This window comes from Brachyhypopomus gauderio, chromosome 11 (genome assembly GCF_052324685.1).
Source record: "Brachyhypopomus gauderio isolate BG-103 chromosome 11, BGAUD_0.2, whole genome shotgun sequence".
Lineage (NCBI taxonomy): Eukaryota > Metazoa > Chordata > Actinopteri > Gymnotiformes > Hypopomidae > Brachyhypopomus > Brachyhypopomus gauderio.
The window spans coordinates 24,610,785-24,630,303 of NC_135221.1; the positions used below are offsets into that span (position 1 = coordinate 24,610,785).

The 19,519-nt window shown below is 43.8% G+C and overlaps 1 protein-coding gene across 8 annotated transcripts; it reads right to left on the minus strand.

Moving 5' to 3' along the window:
- Positions 1–3,973: 3,973 nt before the first annotated feature.
- On the minus strand, positions 3,974–15,793 carry LOC143527560 (uncharacterized). Of its 8 annotated transcripts, XR_013134170.1 has the most exons (20): positions 15,499–15,791; positions 14,821–15,003; positions 13,983–14,139; positions 13,672–13,743; positions 13,433–13,548; positions 13,166–13,228; positions 13,013–13,083; positions 12,722–12,914; positions 12,513–12,596; positions 12,322–12,417; positions 11,982–12,203; positions 11,642–11,760; positions 11,292–11,418; positions 10,969–11,054; positions 10,685–10,826; positions 10,266–10,402; positions 10,038–10,152; positions 9,760–9,814; positions 8,694–8,792; positions 3,974–8,615 (listed from the first exon to the last, which is right to left on the minus strand). XR_013134170.1 is itself a non-coding variant. In XM_077022870.1 (19 exons), the coding sequence occupies exons 2-18, from the start codon at positions 14,998–15,000 to the stop codon at positions 9,761–9,763; spliced, it is 2,028 nt and encodes a 675-aa protein (XP_076878985.1). In that variant the 5' UTR covers positions 15,001–15,003; positions 15,499–15,793; the 3' UTR covers positions 3,974–8,792; position 9,760. The 8 variants fall into 8 exon arrangements, 7 of the variants coding, with proteins under 7 accessions (XP_076878985.1, XP_076878987.1, XP_076878986.1 ...); XM_077022870.1 differs by having other exon boundaries at positions 3,974–8,792; positions 11,982–12,197; positions 15,499–15,793; XM_077022872.1 differs by having other exon boundaries at positions 3,974–8,792; positions 11,642–11,757; positions 11,991–12,203; positions 15,499–15,792.
- Between the last annotated feature and the right edge of the window lie 3,726 nt (positions 15,794–19,519).

Here is a 19,519-nt window from a genome sequence, read left to right on the forward strand (position 1 = left end):
GCAACTTAGAATATGCTTTGTTGGCTCTTTTAGAGTGTCTGTAAGACACTTTTGATACTAAGCAGACAAACAGTTTGATTTATACTGTAAATATAAAGATATTAAAATAAGCAGTTTAATTAATACTGTAATGCTAATAAATTTTAAATATAATTTCCAACAGTGTACTTATATACATGTGTTCTCTATGTAATTCTTATTACACAGCTGGCACACGACCGACCTTCAACGTTAAAATGTGGTTGAAATATGGTTTAAATACGGTCTGTTGTTGTTTCAACGTTGAAACAACGGTTAATGTTAAATGACTGCGCAAACGTTGAACTATTAATGGTGAATCAACGTAATATCTTCAACCTGCCTTTGTATTTCAAGTTCAAAAAACACAATACAATAAAAAAGTACAAACAACTCTTTGGCACTGGATGAGGGTTTTGAAAGAAGTATTTATTATTATTATTATTAATATTTTTATTTATTGATTGATTTATTCACATGCACACACACACATCCACACTGTTACAGCCATTTTGCATACATTTATTATTTATTATTAGTTCATTTAATTTTGTGTCAAATGCAGAAATGTGTTATGCTTTGTGATATTGAATTTTGTCCTTTTATTTTTCTTTTGGATAATGAAGCACCTGAGTTTTTGGTCAAGAGGGGAAATGTTATTGGATGGTTTGGGGAAAGAGGAAAAGAGGGGAGCTTGGTAAAACACACTTTTTGACCACGCTTTAATTTTCTCAATTTCATTATATGCAGTTGTTAAGAATTATGGATCATGGATTAAATCAACTAAACATTTCACTTTTACAATAAATAAGTTTTAAATGTAACGGAATCAGAGAGTGTGCGTTGATCATGCCGGGCTTCTCAGCTTTGAACAAATGGACAGAACACGCACTTTTGTCACGCGCAAGATCACACACACACTCACACACACTTTTTTTCACACACGAGCACGCTCACACACACGCACTTTTTTTCACACACACGTGCACGCTCACACACGCACAATCACACATGCACTTTTTTTTCTTTTTTCACACAAGCACGATCACACACACTCTCACACGCACTTTTTTTTCACACACACACGCACGCTCACACATGCACACTTTTTTTCACACACGCACTTTTTTTCCCTTTTTTCCCCACACACGTGCACGCTCACACACGCAACTGGTACAAACAAATTACCCTCAGGTGAGATGGATCGCGGCCTCCGCCCACCTGAGGGACGAACACAACACAACAGGACAACTGCCGCTGTAGGCTATAGAACTTTTTTTTACACACGCGCACTCTTTTTATTCCCCACACACGTGCAAGCTCACACACGGGCAACTGGTACAAACAAATGACCCTCAGGTGAGATGGATCGCGGGCTCCGCCCACCTGAGGGACAAACACAACATAACAGGACAACTGCCGCTGTAGGCTGTAGCGCTTTTTTTTTACACACGCGCACTCTTTTTTTTTCCACACACGTGCACGCTCACACACGCGCAACTGGTACAAACAAATGACCCTCAGGTGAGATGGATCGCGGGCTCCGCCCACCTGAGGGACGAACATAACAACAGGACAACTGCCGCTGTAGGCTGTAGCACTTTTTTTTACACACGCGCACTCTTTTTTTCCCCCACACACGTGCAACTGGTACAAACAAATGACCCTCAGGTGAGATGGATCGCGGGCTCCACCCACCTGAGGGACGAACACAACACAACAACAGGACAACTGCCGCTGTAGGCTGTAGCAATTATTTTTCCCACACACATGCACTCTTTTTTTCACACACATGCACGCTCACACTTGCACTCTCACACGCGTACTTTATTTATTTCACACACACGCACAATCACACATGCACTTTTTTTTTCTTTTTTCACACAAGCACGATCACACACTCTCACACGCACTTTTTTTTTCACACACACGCACGCTCACACACGCACACTCACACATGCACACTTTTTTTCACACACGCACGATCACGCACTTTTTTCCCTTTTTTTCCCACACACATGCAAGCTCACACACGCGCAACTGGTACAAACAAATGACCCTCAGGTGAGATGGATCGCGGGCTCCGCCCACCTGAGGGACAAACACAACATAACAGGACAACTGCCGCTGTAGGCTGTAGCGCTTTTTTTTTTTACACACGCGCTCTTTTTTTTTCCCCCACACACATGCAAGCTCACACACGCGCAACTGGGACAAACAAATGACCCTCAGGTGAGATGGATCGCGGGCTCCGCCCACCTGAGGGACAAACACAACATGACAGGACAACTGCCGCTGTAGGCTGTAGCAATTTTTTTTCCCACACACATGCACTCTTTTTTTCACACACATACACGCTCACACTTGCACTCTCACACGCGTACTTTATTTATTTCACACACGCGCATGCTCACACACGCACAATCACACATGCACTTTTTTCACACAAGCACGATCACACACACTCTCACACGCACTTTTTTTTTTCACACACACGCACGCTCACACGCACACTCACACATGCACACTTTTTTTCACACACGCACGATCACACGCACTTTTTTTCCCTTTTTCCCCACACACGTGCACGCTCACACACGCGCAACTGGTACAAACAAATGACCCTCAGGTGAGATGGATCGCGGGCTCCGCCCACCTGAGGGACGAACACAACACAACAACAGGACAACTGCCGCTGTAGGCTGTAGCACTTTTTTTTTTTACACACGCGCTCTTTTTTTTCCCCCACACACATGCAAGCTCACACACGCGCAACTGGTACAAACAAATGACACTCAGGTGAGATGGATTGCGGGCTCCGCCCACCTGAGGGACGAACATAACAGGACAACTGCCGCTGTAGGCTGTAGCACTTTTTTTTTTACACACGCGAATAATACAAAACAAAGCAGCAAGAATTACATTAAAATGTCCATATAGAACAAGCACTAATAAAATGCATGAAAAACTTGAATGGTTAAAGGTTGAAGACAGGTGCAAGATGACCCTTGTAAGATTAGTTAAAAACATATATGAACAAAAACATCCAGTGGAGCTCTATGGTCAAATGGAGCGTGTAAAAGAAAGAGAAATCAATTCCACAAGATATACAACAAAAAACTATTTCAAATTACCTAGAGCAAAAACTAATTATATGTGCCGAACTGTAATTTATAGAGCTATGAAGGAGTGGAACTCATTGCCAGTTTCATTACTTAAAATAGAGGGCAAATTTATGTTTAAAAAACAAATTAAGAAACATTATTTAACAAATAATATAAATTAATGGAATTAAGTTAAATTGTCTTTTTTAGTTTAAACTTCTTTTTTATGTTACTGCTGTATTTATTTATAAGCGGATTTATTTTTTATTTTTTTTACTTATTCAGTTGTTGATATTGTTGATAATGTCATTATGGTGATGGTGAGAATGATAATGGCAATAATGGTAACGATTATTATTATTGTTCTTATTATTATGGTTATTATTATTATTGTTAGTATTAATTTTTAATTTTAATTTTATGATTGTTGTTATTGTTATTAAGTTGGCTTGTATTGTTAGTGTGGTTTGTCTTTTTGGACCCCAGGAAGAATAGCAGCTCTGAGATAGCAGCTAATGGGGATCCTAATAATAAAACTAAAACACGCGCACTCTTTTTTTTTCCCCACACACGTGCACGCTCACACACGCGCAACTGGTACAAACAAATGACCCTCAGGTGAGATGGATCACGGGCTCCGCCCACCTGAGGGACGAACATAACAGGACAACTGCCGCTGTAGGCTGTAGCGCTTTTTTTTACACACGCGCACTCTTTTTTTTTTTTCCACACACGTGCACCCTCACACACGCGCAACTGGTACAAACAAATGACCCTCAGGTGAGATGGATCGCGGGCTCCGCCCACCTGAGGGACGAACACAACACAACAACAGGACAACTGCCAATGTCGGCTGTAGCACTTTTTTTTTACACACGCGCACTCTTTTTTTTCCCCACACACGTGCACGCTCACACACGCGCAACTGGGACAAACAAATGACCCTCAGGTGAGATGGATCGCAGGCTCCGCCCACCTGAGGGATGAACATAACAGGACAACTGCCGCTGTAGGCTGTAGCACTTTTTTTTACACATGCGCACTCTTTTTTTTTTTCCACACACGTGCACGCTCACACACGCGCAACTGGTACAAACAAATGACCCTCAGGTGAGATGGATCGCAGGCTCCACCCACCTGAGGGACGAACACAACACAACAACAGGACAACTGCCGCTGTAGTCTGTAGCAATTTTTTTTACACACGCGCACTCTTTTTTTCCCCCACACACGTGCACGCTCACACACGCGCAACTGGTACAAACAAATGATCCTCAGGTGAGATGGATCGCGGGCTCCGCCCACCTGAGGGACGAACACAACACAACAACAGGACAACTGCCGCTGTAGGCTGTAGCAAATTTTTTTTCCCCCACACACGTGCACACTCACACACGCACAACTGGTACAAACAAATGACCCTCAGGTGAGATGGATCGCGGGCTCCGCCCACCTGAGGGACGAACACAACACAACAGGACAACTGCCGCTGTAGGCTGTAGCGCTTTTTTTTTTACACACGCGCACTCTTTTTTTTTCCACACACGTGCACGCTCACACACGCGCAACTGGTACAAACAAATGACCCTCAGGTGAGATGGATCGCGGGCTCCACCCACCTGAGGGACGAACACAACACAACAACAGGACAACTGCCGCTGTAGGCTGTAGCAATTATTTTTCCCACACACATGCACTCTTTTTTTCACACACATGCACGCTCACACTTGCACTCTCACACGCGTACTTTATTTATTTCACACACACGCATGCTCACACACGCACAATCACACATGCACTTTTTTTTTCTTTTTTCACACAAGCACGATCACACACTCTCACACGCACTTTTTTTTTCACACACACGCACGCTCACACACGCACACTCACACATGCACACTTTTTTTCACACACGCACGATCACGCACTTTTTTCCCTTTTTTTCCCACACACATGCAAGCTCACACACGCGCAACTGGTACAAACAAATGACCCTCAGGTGAGATGGATCGCGGGCTCCGCCCACCTGAGGGACAAACACAACATAACAGGACAACTGCCGCTGTAGGCTGTAGCGCTTTTTTTTTTTACACACGCGCTCTTTTTTTTTCCCCCACACACATGCAAGCTCACACACGCGCAACTGGGACAAACAAATGACCCTCAGGTGAGATGGATCGCGGGCTCCGCCCACCTGAGGGACAAACACAACATGACAGGACAACTGCCGCTGTAGGCTGTAGCAATTTTTTTTCCCACACACATGCACTCTTTTTTTCACACACATACACGCTCACACTTGCACTCTCACACGCGTACTTTATTTATTTCACACACGCGCATGCTCACACACGCACAATCACACATGCACTTTTTTCACACAAGCACGATCACACACACTCTCACACGCACTTTTTTTTTTCACACACACGCACGCTCACACGCACACTCACACATGCACACTTTTTTTCACACACGCACGATCACACGCACTTTTTTTCCCTTTTTCCCCACACACGTGCACGCTCACACACGCGCAACTGGTACAAACAAATGACCCTCAGGTGAGATGGATCGCGGGCTCCGCCCACCTGAGGGACGAACACAACACAACAGGACAACTGCCGCTGTAGGCTGTAGCACTTTTTTTTTTTACACACGCGCTCTTTTTTTTTCCCCACACACATGCAAGCTCACACACGCGCAACTGGTACAAACAAATGACACTCAGGTGAGATGGATTGCGGGCTCCGCCCACCTGAGGGACGAACATAACAGGACAACTGCCGCTGTAGGCTGTAGCACTTTTTTTTTTACACACGCGAATAATACAAAACAAAGCAGCAAGAATTACATTAAAATGTCCATATAGAACAAGCACTAATAAAATGCATGAAAAACTTGAATGGTTAAAGGTTGAAGACAGGTGCAAGATGACCCTTGTAAGATTAGTTAAAAACATATATGAACAAAAACATCCAGTGGAGCTCTATGGTCAAATGGAGCGTGTAAAAGAAAGAGAAATCAATTCCACAAGATATACAACAAAAAACTATTTCAAATTACCTAGAGCAAAAACTAATTATATGTGCCGAACTGTAATTTATAGAGCTATGAAGGAGTGGAACTCATTGCCAGTTTCATTACTTAAAATAGAGGGCAAATTTATGTTTAAAAAACAAATTAAGAAACATTATTTAACAAATAATATAAATTAATGGAATTAAGTTAAATTGTCTTTTTTAGTTTAAACTTCTTTTTTATGTTACTGCTGTATTTATTTATAAGCGGATTTATTTTTTATTTTTTTTACTTATTCAGTTGTTGATATTGTTGATAATGTCATTATGGTGATGGTGAGAATGATAATGGCAATAATGGTAACGATTATTATTATTGTTCTTATTATTATGGTTATTATTATTATTGTTAGTATTAATTTTTAATTTTAATTTTATGATTGTTGTTATTGTTATTAAGTTGGCTTGTATTGTTAGTGTGGTTTGTCTTTTTGGACCCCAGGAAGAATAGCAGCTCTGAGATAGCAGCTAATGGGGATCCTAATAATAAAACTAAAACACGCGCACTCTTTTTTTTTCCCCACACACGTGCACGCTCACACACGCGCAACTGGTACAAACAAATGACCCTCAGGTGAGATGGATCACGGGCTCCGCCCACCTGAGGGACGAACATAACAGGACAACTGCCGCTGTAGGCTGTAGCGCTTTTTTTTACACACGCGCACTCTTTTTTTTTTTTCCACACACGTGCACCCTCACACACGCGCAACTGGTACAAACAAATGACCCTCAGGTGAGATGGATCGCGGGCTCCGCCCACCTGAGGGACGAACACAACACAACAACAGGACAACTGCCAATGTCGGCTGTAGCACTTTTTTTTTACACACGCGCACTCTTTTTTTTCCCCACACACGTGCACGCTCACACACGCGCAACTGGGACAAACAAATGACCCTCAGGTGAGATGGATCGCAGGCTCCGCCCACCTGAGGGATGAACATAACAGGACAACTGCCGCTGTAGGCTGTAGCACTTTTTTTTACACATGCGCACTCTTTTTTTTTTTCCACACACGTGCACGCTCACACACGCGCAACTGGTACAAACAAATGACCCTCAGGTGAGATGGATCGCAGGCTCCACCCACCTGAGGGACGAACACAACACAACAACAGGACAACTGCCGCTGTAGTCTGTAGCAATTTTTTTTACACACGCGCACTCTTTTTTTCCCCCACACACGTGCACGCTCACACACGCGCAACTGGTACAAACAAATGATCCTCAGGTGAGATGGATCGCGGGCTCCGCCCACCTGAGGGACGAACACAACACAACAACAGGACAACTGCCGCTGTAGGCTGTAGCAATTTTTTTTTCCCCCACACACGTGCACACTCACACACGCACAACTGGTACAAACAAATGACCCTCAGGTGAGATGGATCGCGGGCTCCGCCCACCTGAGGGACGAACACAACACAACAGGACAACTGCCGCTGTAGGCTGTAGCGCTTTTTTTTTTACACACGCGCACTCTTTTTTTTTCCACACACGTGCACGCTCACACACGCGCAACTGGTACAAACAAATGACCCTCAGGTGAGATGGATCGCGGGCTCCACCCACCTGAGGGACGAACACAACACAACAACAGGACAACTGCCGCTGTAGTCTGTAGCAATTTTTTTTACACACGCGCACTCTTTTTTTCCCCCACACACGTGCACGCTCACACGCGCAACTGGTACAAACAAATGACCCTCAGGTGAGATGGATCGCGGGCTCCGCCCACCTGAGGCACGAACACAACACAACAACAGGACAACTGCCGCTATAGGCTGTAGCACTTTTTTTTCACACACGCGCACTCCTTTGTTCACACACGTGCACTCTTTTTTCCCCACACACGATCGCACGCACACTCACTATTTTTTTCACACGCGCACGCTCACACACGCGCACTTTTTTTCACACACATGCACGCTCACACGCGCACTCTTTTTTGACACATGTGCACGCTCACCTCACACGCGCACTCTCATACGCTCACTCTTTTTTCACACACGCGCACAAGACAAATATAGACAAACAAATGACCCTCAGGTGAGATGGATCGCGGGCTCCACCCACCTGAGGGACGAACACAACACAACAACAGGACAATTGCCACTGTAGATGGAGGCGACCAGTAGGGGGCCCGCCATACCGTGACAGTCCCCCCCACCAAGGCGCACTCCCCTCCACCGGGTGTGCGGAACACAGCGGCAGCACACAAAACAAAGGGGGAGGGCGGGGACAAGGCAGGGACCTGCTCCCTGCAGTCCAGTAGCTGTAACACAAACACACAGAGTAGCTCCTCCTCACTGGGCGGGGACAAGGCAGAGACCTGCTTCCTGCAGTCCAGTAGCTGTAACACAAACACACAGAGTAGCTCCTCCTCACTGGGCAGGGACAAGGCAGAGACCTGCTTCCTGCAGTCCTGGAGCTGTAACACAAACACACAGAGTAGCTCCTCCTCACTGGGCGGGGACAAGGCAGGGACCTGCTTCCTGCAGTCCTGGAGCTGTAACACAAACACACAGAGTAGCTCCTCCTCACTGGGCGGGGACAAGGCAGAGACCTGCTTCCTGCAGTCCTGGAGCTGTAACACAAACACACAAATAGGTTAGCTCCCCCTCATTGGGCGTGGCCCTGGACCGACTGGGCCATCAATGAGATGACAACCACGCCCCAGTTGGTCACAGGGCCATCACACCCTAGCGGGCCTCTGACCGCTGAGCCCCCCATGGTGTGTGGATGGAGTGCAACCTGCTCCCCACTCGTCCGTGGTGCCTGAGTGCGCAGGGTGCCTCCCTGGGGCGAGGCTACTCCACCCAGTAACCGCTCCCGGCTACCTTACCTCTCGGAGCTGACCCCTGCCTTTTGCTAGGGGTCACCCCAGTCTCCTGGGTGAAAGATACTAGCCGACATCCATCTAGACAGCTCTAAATGACTAGTTCAGAATACTGCTTAACAATAATGTCGAATTAAGATTATAGGAGGGTACACAAATCTACAGTGGTAGACCGTTACCGACAGCACTGTAAATTTAAAGGATTTATAATTATAGATGTATGGTTATCAGTGAATGTTCCTCCACGCCATCAGCATAATTTAAACCTCTGCGAGCGAGTGGTATCGCATTTGTAGTATTTGTGCAAATGTAGATAGTTTAGCTTTGTAATGTTTGAAAAACAGTAGGCCTGTCCTTAATATCAGAAATGTCTTTAGCTGATATTTTTATCTGGTGTTTTTTTGCCGGATGCTTTGGGTTTTGTCTTTGTATCCCACTGCTATAATGAATCAACAACTTATTTCCATGTCATAAATATATATGGAGTGCTTCCACGCAACACTACACATATAACAGCCCATAATCACAGGTAAAGTCATGCAGGCATTCCTCTCAAACACCCCAAGCTTTGTGATGTAGTCATATGCAAATCATATGCAAATTTAACAATGCACTATTCTATAACGTTCTAGTTTTTAAATTAAGAATTACAAAATAAAATAGCAACCAATGACATGTTAGTCAAGGATTATTAGGAATGGAAAAACAGTCTTACCTTACACAGTGCCCTCACTGATCTGGGTCTTTAACAATATCAGCCTCTTCAGGTCCTGTATGAAAGCAGAAGGGAATGAGGCTCGGTGAATCAGGCCAGGTGTCTCCTGGGAGAATCGCCCCAGGAGCATCAAAGTCACACAGGGCTGCTGGCAGTACACTTAAGTTTCTCTCAGGATGATGAGGAGTTGATAAGAAATGTACTTAAGTTGTTATTCAACCTTTCAGCAGCATTTCAGTGTTCTCAGTAATTAAAGGGTATTCATTTAAAACACAAACCTCAGAAGCAGTGAGCGATTGGCAGTTGAGCAGCTGTCTAATGAGGTTGTCAAGCTCTATGTACTTTATCAGCTTTTCATCTCTCTGCCAAAGCTCTTTCTTAAGAAGATCCAGCCTGGATGAGAAAAAGTGCATGTTTATCAGTAAAAAAAACTCACAAGATGGGAAGAAGATAACCGTCACCATCTTCAGTATTAAGAAAAGAGGAAACTGTTTCAGTGTTGTAACCTTCGGTGCATGGACGTTGTTGTGGCAACAGCACTTGCTCTGGCACCCTCCTCTTCATTCAACCGACAGAGCAGCTCTTTCTTGTTAAGGAGCAGAGCCTCGTTCTCAGTCTGCACCATCTTCACCATGTCACTCTCCTGGAGAGAAACACCCACAACCTCAGTATTTCAGTATCTTCACCATGTCACTCTCCTGAAGAGAAACACCCTCAACCTCAGTATCTCAGTATCTTCACCATGTCACTCTCCTGGAGAGAAACACCCTCAACCTCAGTATCTCAGTATCTTCACCATGTCACTCTCTTGGAGAGAAACACCCTCAACCTCAGTATCTCAGTATCTTCACCATGTCACTCTCTTGGAGAGAAACAACCTGAACCTCAATATTTCAGTATCTGACTATCCTCAGATGCGCTTTACCCTCTGAAGACGCATGCTGAGGATCTCCAGCTCCCTCTGCTGCTCCACGATCTTCTCGTCTCGCCAGGCCGTCTCCCTGAGATACACCTCTTTGGCCTTGCAAAGTCTCTCTCTGTGCCGTAGCTTCCTGTCATGCTGCTTGCTGGAGACACATTGAATCAGTTTAGAAATGGAGAAGGAATAAGTACTTTTCTAAGCATGTTTAAAATGGCAGCGTGAAACCAGCATGCGTAGTGCTTTCAAATGGAGAATTTCGTACGTATGATGGTTAGGCGTCTGTCTACCTGATCTGAAAGGACAAGTTAACATCGGCTTCCTGGAGCTGCGTGTGGACTTTCTCATAGTCCTGCTGGCTGAGGGTCAGTTTCTCCTTATTTATTGAAAATAAAACACAGAGTGCTTTCTTAGAACAGCCTTCATGCTTAGCTATACGACAGCTATAAAACAGCTATATTGTGTATGATACAGCTATATGTATGAGGGAGCTCTGTCTGACACTGACTGTTTTATGTGGTGGGTTAGTGGTCATGTATGGAGACTGCAGGGTTAGGGTTAGATTAACCTAACCCTGGCCCTAACCATGCAGAGACCTGTGTGAAAGAATCACCTTAGTTATCTCCAGGTCTTGGACCTGCCGAGCAAGCTCCGCCTTGGCCTGACTCAGCTGAGCGTTATTGGCCAGCAGTGACTCCACCTCCAGCCGCAGCTCCTCCTCCCTCACTGCTAAGCGCTTCCTGTATGACATTAAGAAGCAAAAAAAAGGTTTCAGAGAGGGCGGAGCCTATCACACATCACCTTGCTAATATTGTAGAGCCTAGCCACTTTGATCTGAACCGCATAACAAATTCCTTATGTTTCTTACAACTATGTCATAAATCATATCTTTTTACTGTAATTGTCTGTGGAGTTCACTAGTCTGTGGAGTGCACTAGTCTAGTGGATGGCAGCTCTCAGTACCACTGCTGTTGGGAGTTCTCCACTTGATTCTTCAAGGTGGACATCTCAGCCACCATGTCCCTAAGCTCCAGCTCCAGGTTGTTGGTGTGTTTGCTGTGAGTCTTCTCTGCATTTAGCTGCTGGGTGTCGTAAAGGACAGGTGTAAGGGTCAGGTGTAAAGACCAGGTGTAAGGGACAGGTGTAAAGAAGGGACAGGTGTAAGGGTCCAGTGTAAAGGACATGTGTAAAGGCCAGGTGTAAGGGCCAGGTGTAAGGGCCAGGTGTAAGGCACTCTGTCATCTACATTCCATGTTCACATTCCACACTGTGAACATTAAGACACTTGGCAAACAGGCTTTACCTCTCTCACCACAGAGTCCACCTGCTCGTGCTGGAACAGGTACTGGTCCTGCTCCTGAGGCTGGCACGTCTCCAGGTCTTGCTCTAGGACGTTGATGCTGCTGTGATGTTGGCTGTTCCTCTCACTCTGAGCAAGCAGCTGTTCGTCACTGTTCATGAGGAGATCACGAATCCTCTTGAGCTCCTCATTTAGCCTCTTGCACCATGTCCAGGAGTCCTGCAGCTGAGTCAAAGTGAACATGTTACACGTGCTTCCAACAACCCTGTTTAAGATAACCATGCATTTCCACTCTGTGCATTTGTGGTCTGTTACTACATGTTAGCCTGAAGCCCGTGCTCACCTTGGCCTGCTCAGCCAAGTGTTGTTGTTTGGCCTGCTCTTTCTCTTCATGAAGTGTGGTCCTGACCCAGTCCAGTTCAGTGGTCAGAGACTCCAGCTAAGAATGTCACAAGGCCAGAGGATTAGTCAAAAAGCGTAGCTAAGAGTCAAAGAGTTCCACAAACATCAGAGCGACTCGTCTCCCCTCCATACCAGCTGCAGGTGCTGCGCACACTTCCTGTCCTGTCTCTGAGATTTCTCAACATTGACTTCATCAATTTCTTCCAGGAGATCTATCTGTGAATGCACAGCAGACAGCATTTTGCTTTGATCATCTGGTAGACCTATACTACCCTCACCAGGATTACAACCATCTAACCCTCACCATCTAACCTTCACCCTAACCCTCTGGTGACTCTCACCTGCTTCTGAAGGTGCTGGATTTCAGCCTCATGGTCGCAATTTTTTTGCTCCTGCAGTTCCTGCAGCTGCAGGGTAAGGTCTTCCGCCACTTGCCTCCTCTTCCTCTGATCTTCACATTCCTCCACTGCTTTCTTCCTCTGCAGGGTCTCCTGCTCAAGCCGAGCCTCCATCTCCTCCATCTCCTCGCGGCACCTACAGAATCAGTCACACACATCACCATTTAACCAACTGACTCGTCAGTTATTACAACCACTGACAATACTGAAAGCGAGTAAAAATCAAGTGCCCACCTCTTATGGATGTCCTGTAGTGCTTTCTTCCTCTTAACTTTAGATGAAGAAGTCGTGCTGAGGATCTGACTCTAAAGGAAGCAGACAGCTGTTATTTTCGAATTTGTGCTGAGGATCTAGAGATTCCACGAATGTGAGGGTGCTTTGTTTAACCTTTGACAGTTTCTGAGTAAACGCCTCGTCACTGTCACCTTCATCCCTGTCAGTGTCTTTAACCTAATGATTCAAAGAGGATTGAAAAACTTTGTATTATGATGTTATGAATAATATTAATAATTATTATATTGCATGAAAACATAATTCCATTATTTTTTCTTCCACAGGATCCTTCAATGCCCATTTAATAAACTTTTATGAAATGACTTCCTCAAAGTTCCATACATTTCTATAACACTAGATGTTTAACTCATCTCTTCGTACCAGCTCAAGCAACTGCAAGCAGTCAGTGTTCATTTTGTGAACAGTGGTCTTCAGCTGAAGGACCTCTGCCACCAGGAACTCCTTCACCTCCTCTACCTTGATGTGTTCAGCCACATCTGTAGGAAGAACAGTTTCTCTCTTTGTTTGAAATCTTGAGCAACTGTTTCTAATTACAAACCAATTAATCATGTACATTTAATTTGGCTGAGGATAGAAAAAAATGTGAAAGAGTGTGTTACCATGGCGTTTCCAGTCCTCTATTTCCTGTCTAAGTTGCTCAATTTCTAGCTGAGCAGCCTGGAGCTCTGACTCTGAAAGAAACACAGAAACAAGGACGTTATGAAGGGACACGCTTATGTTAGACATGTACGCATGGATGCTTGCTTACACACACACACACACACACACACACACACACACACACACACTACATCAGGCCAGTATAACTTAAATTTCCCCTCATCCCTCCTCCTTATTTGCACAGGAGGAAGTGGACAGCACATCCGACCATTTGTGGATGAGATCAGGCCGTCCCTGCTCAGACACCCACCGTAGGCTCTGAGGGCCGAGCGGGCTGACTCCAGCTCCTCAGTGAGGCGGTGGATCTCCCCGTGGGCCATGTGCAGCCTGGAGGTCGCCTCAGCCACATCCTTCTCCAGACACTTCCGCTCTTCCAGGAGATTCTCCTGACCAGAACGCCTGCTCGCCTTAAACAGGGCAGAAAAATGCGTGTTCAGCGCACGACTGACTCGTGAACCTGACAGAAACACGCACGCTGTAGACGTTTTCCATCCCAGGTGAGCATGCATGCTGCATCATCCGTCGGGCTGCTGTGCTCAGAGGGTTAGAAGGTTAGTTAGTCAGAAGGAAGAGCAGGCCAGGTTAATTTGCTGGTGAAATACAGAAAGGTTGCTGGTTTTCTCAGCCAGGAAGGGGGAGACAGGCACACATCGGCGTTTCTTCCTATCAAACTATAATAAAGCATTAGCAGTGTAGACGTACGGGGTGAACCCTCTCCATGGTCTGCGGCACTGGTCTGAGCTCCAGGAGTCTTCTTCCACAGACTCTGCCCTTGCAGGCACTCAGCCTTGTGGGGAAAGAACGTTTGTAGGTTTCTCTGGGCCAAACTGCATTTTAACAAAAAAATTATTAACCATAACAAAACCAAACCACACTGTGTGGCCTTACTTGGTCTGGGTTCTCTTCAGGACTCTGCAGTATGGTCTTCTGAAAACCATTTGGCTGCAGTGTCTTCGTGGTGCCAAACACACGAGAAACACATACAACGTGCATTGGATACAGAAATCTGTTCCTACGTGATCCTAAAAAATTACCATAGCCTCATTTACTCATCTCGCCAATTCAGGATCGCTCGAAAACACACTCACGATTTTGAGCTCCGCCGCGTGCTCCAAGCGCAGCTCCAGTATGTTCCGAGTGAGCTCTCTCGCGCGTTTGTCCTTCTCCACGTAGAGCCGCCACAGCAAAGCCAGACGCTCAGAGCTGGAGGCGTCCACAGACAGTCCTTCCTGCACCAAGCGCTGCTCCATCTCACTCAACGACTCCATCACCTGAAGAAATACAGGCGCAGCTAAACACCTTCATCCCTGATTATGTAACTACACATCAATAGAACTAACGTGTTAGGTTCCGTTTAAATGGGGTAAAAATGAGTGTAAGGTATAAATAACTCATTTAAAATAAGTTACCAAAGCTGCTAACGTACAGTTTTAAACAGGTACCAAAGTTCAGAGACGCTCTTACGAAGACAGCAAGTTAAACAAACGGAACACGAGCGAAAGGGACGGACGGCATGCCACGAGGATAACGCGGACAGCTGTTTTCAGCTTTAAACGATCTAACCTGCCAAATACGATTTTATAATCAATCCACTCTCACTTCAGAAGTGGACAAAGCCGCTAAACCGCATAGCGATCGTCAGTCAAACAAAAACAAGCTAGCATACAGGACTACAGATTAGCTTTGAAGTAAATAATTTAAATCCATCGCATCATATCGTTTATCGTCTTCATTAAGAAGTGACTAATGTGTAAAGAAATGTTTACCTCTGTAGTCTGTACCGTTTACCTCTGTAGACAGACAGCCGTACAACAGAATGTAACCGATGTTTCTGTATTGAACGCTTTTTAAACGCAAAACTTTCCGTCAGTTCAACCAACTCTGGTCTCGTTTCGAACACAAACTTTGGGATTCTGTTTAGATTCTAAAATGCCGCGTAGTGACGTCAGCGTGTTGACGAGAACCGCATCAAAATGCAGCTTCCATATAAAAACATAGTAACGGCGTGCGGTGCGTAGCGGACATGCTTCCGTTTCAGCTAAAGCGCAGTTGTGATGGGACGGCTCACTCTCGCGAAGGAAAAACAGTCCCGTTACAGCTGTCTGTGGAAGACCTGGGGTGGGCTAGTAATCATCACTGGAGCTTAATGCTATCCCACATGCAAATTCAACAAAAATATTACAGTGCTTATTCCTCATACTTCTTCTTATTATTATAGTGCTTGAAAAGCACTATATTGCAGTGGTGTGCAGTCAGGCCCTTCTAACCCTTCAGAGAAGGGGTAATAAAGGTGTATGTAAAATTATATAAATATATATATTTCATTAATAAAGTAAAATTATAAACCAGTTCAGGATGCTATATTAACATGTTATATCAGTGTTTTCTTTGCTGCTGTAGGACATATATCTGACTTAGAGTCAGAGCCGGCCCTGACCAATGTGGTGCCCTAGGCGAGATTTTGGTTGGTCTATGTAAATGTACTCTGTACAATCCCAAGCCATTGCACAAGTTAACACCTTGTTCATTTTGCCAGCAAAACATAATCATATAATAATTAGATTTTGTATAGGATGTATGAATAAGGCAGCTGGTATTTATTTATACAGTAAATATATGGCCCTTACATAGTTTGTATTATTATTTGATTTAAAACACAATGACAGAAAGGCAAAATCTTCAAATGATGTACAGATGTACAAAATAATGGAAAGAACACATGACAAAGTATTTAAAAGTAAATAAAATATAATTACAAATGCAAGCATATGGGTGATAGTTTTGAACATGAAGCCATTATGTTTCAGCTACGAAACAGAATCAGTACTTTTATATGAGAATTTTCAAAACAATTTAAGGTTACACGACAACATCTGAGTTGAAAAATGACCAAATAGTTTTTGTGCTCACATTGTTGATGCAATAATGGCCAAATTAATTAGTGAAGTAAGAGGATAAGTGTCAGAAATCATGGCATCAGATGGAAAGTGTAGACAAACCACAAAAGTTGAAGCTAGCTGGGATAGACGACGACTTAAGGGGATGAAAGTACATTGTACAAGTATAGACTTGGATAGTACAGATCTGGTGCAGCACCCCTTTGATCCAATTAGATCCTATCCAATTCAAATTAATGCATAAATAAATAAAAATATTTTTGAGCTTTGAAACATCATGACGACCAACCTGTTCTTGTCCTTATGTCAGATGATTGCTGTATGTGGCTGTGTAATGGACAAGGAATATAAGGCTATTTTGTAAGATCAGATCAAACACCACACCTTCAAAATGTATAGATATTTAATCCAGAAACACAGCAGGAAGAAATTCAAAAGTGATTTAATGATCATCAGAATGAAGTAAAGTGCCTTCCATTGCCTTGCTAATCATGAGTTCTAAACATTAATGTAAACCAACTGATCAACATGACTAAATGGTCCTCATTGGTCCAATCTCAGCACAACTGGGCACAGAGGAGAATTCTAAGAAGGACTGAAGCTATTCTGAAGGCAGAGGCTAGGGTTAGCATGCATGGAACAAACAGAAATATGACACAGCACACTGTCACTTGTTAAAGGCCTCACAAATAATTTTTAATGAATTCCAGTGCTGAAGCTTGTGATATTGAACTGTTCAAATCCCAACAAAAAAATACACCATCACATTGTCACAACCTGTCAGTGGCATTTCTCAGTGGTGGAGGCGGTTTATTCTGTTGGAATGGCAAACTTACTTCTTACATCTAATTTATTGAAAGATACAATGAGAACCACAAGCTAAAGTGCATTTGACAAAATGCAAAGGATGGGAGAAGGACTACTTTAACATAATTGCATTATGTAAGTACAAAGATAAATGGTGCTCGTCATTCTGCAGTTAACATCAGGAAAAAACAAATACTACTAAGATCTATAACTCCTCACTCTCATACAGAGGGGCGGTGTGATGAGGGATACTCTCAGAGCCCAGGGAGGAGAGCTGGCTAATGGTGGAGAGCATCTTCAGCGGCTTGGCTGGAGGTGCTGTCTTGTTCAACCGAGCTGAAATAGAAAAACATTGCCAGATAGGGTGGTTGGGAAGAAATGTGCCAGTGGGTATATAACATGTGGCTACAACATGTGAGTTTATCATTAATGAAACATGTAAATGTAATTGTGCCATATTTTGTCAATTGTGATTTTTTACACCCCAATCGAAATTTGTCCTCCGCTTTTAACCCATCTGTGCAGTTCACACACACACACCAGTGATTACTAGGGGGCTGTGGAGCACACGTGCCCAGAGCGGTGGGCAGCCCTAGCCTGGCGCCCGGGGAGCAGTTGGGGTTAGGTGCCTTGCTCAAGGGCACCTCAGTCATGGCCTCAGGTCTGGGAATCGAACCCATGACCCTCTGGTCACAAGACCAGTTCCCTACCTCCAGTCCATGACTGCCCCACAAAACATAACATTTATTATGTACATATGTAATGCAATAAATTGAGCTTCAACGAAATTTGTTTTTCCAAAATTATGTACCTTTGTAATATCAAATCACAAATCACACCGCCACCACTCCAGACCCAATCAGGGAGGGGTTCAGCTCATATATGGGTTTAGCTCATTCAACACATAGATGTTAACATGACAACACTCTGACAACAATAATTAGAGAGGTACATAAAAGAAGTGATGTGAATGATAAATAATTCTAATCTGTGCATGTTGTTGCGCTTAGATCCTTTTTCACCTTAGCGCAGCACGTCCGTTTGATGCAAAAAAGATAACCAGTCTTGTCTTTAACCTTTTATTAAAAGCAAATAAAAATACAGAGCGCTCTGGAGAGAATACACAAAAGCCTTACTACTCTACTCTGTAGCTTTGTGTGCAGGTCTCTCAAACACATACTTTTCCACCTGTACTTTATAGTATGATCTGGGTATAAGCCCCCACCTTTGCTACTCTGCGAGTCTGAAAATTTGTCTGCCTAATTCTCAAAATTGACTACCTGTCAGCCACTCTTCACACCTCGGGGTCACAGACGTCGGATACATACATTTATTGTCTAGAACTAAATGCGATGATTCCAGCCTTCCATTTCCAAATGTCAACTGTTTGTAAATGCAATAAAGCATCCTGTTATTGCAACTTAGAATATGCTTTGTTGGCTCTTTTAGAGTGTCTGTAAGACACTTTTGATACTATGCAGACAAACAGTTTGATTTATACTGTAAATATAAAGACATTAAAATAAGCAGTTTAATTAATACTGTAATGCTAATAAATTTTAAATATAATTTCCAACAGTATACTTATATACATGTGTTCTCTATGTAATTCTTATTACACAGCTGGCACACGACCGACCTTCAACGTTAAAATGTGGTTGAAATATGGTTTAAATACGGTCTGTTGTTGTTTCAACGTTGAAACAACGGTTAATGTTAAATGACGTTGAACTATTAATGGTGAATCAACGTAATATCTTCAACCTGCCTTTGTATTTCAAGTTAAAAAAACACAATACAATAAAAAAGTACAAACAACTCTTTGGCACTGGATGAGGGTTTTGAAAGAAGTATTTATTATTATTATTATTATTATTAATAATATTTTTATTTATTGATTGATTTATTCACATGCACACACACACACTCACACTGTTACAGCCATTTTGCATACATTTATTATTTATTATTAGTTCATTTAATTTTGTGTCAAATGCAGAAATGTGTTATGCTTTGTGATATTGAATTTTGTCCTTTTATTTTTCTTTTGGATAATGAAGCACCTGAGTTTTTGGTCAAGAGG

Coding starts and splice junctions, on each gene's coding strand:
- LOC143527560 (XM_077022867.1), bottom strand. CDS start 15,000: ATGGAGTCGTTGAGTGAGATGGAGCAGCGCTTGGTGCAGGAAGGACTG. Junction 11,761..11,981: donor TGGACTCTGTGGTGAGAGAG/GTAAAGCCTGTT, acceptor TACGACACCCAG/CAGCTAAATGCAGAGAAGAC. Junction 10,153..10,265: donor ACAACGTCCATGCACCGAAG/GTTACAACACTG, acceptor TTTCTCATCCAG/GCTGGATCTTCTTAAGAAAG.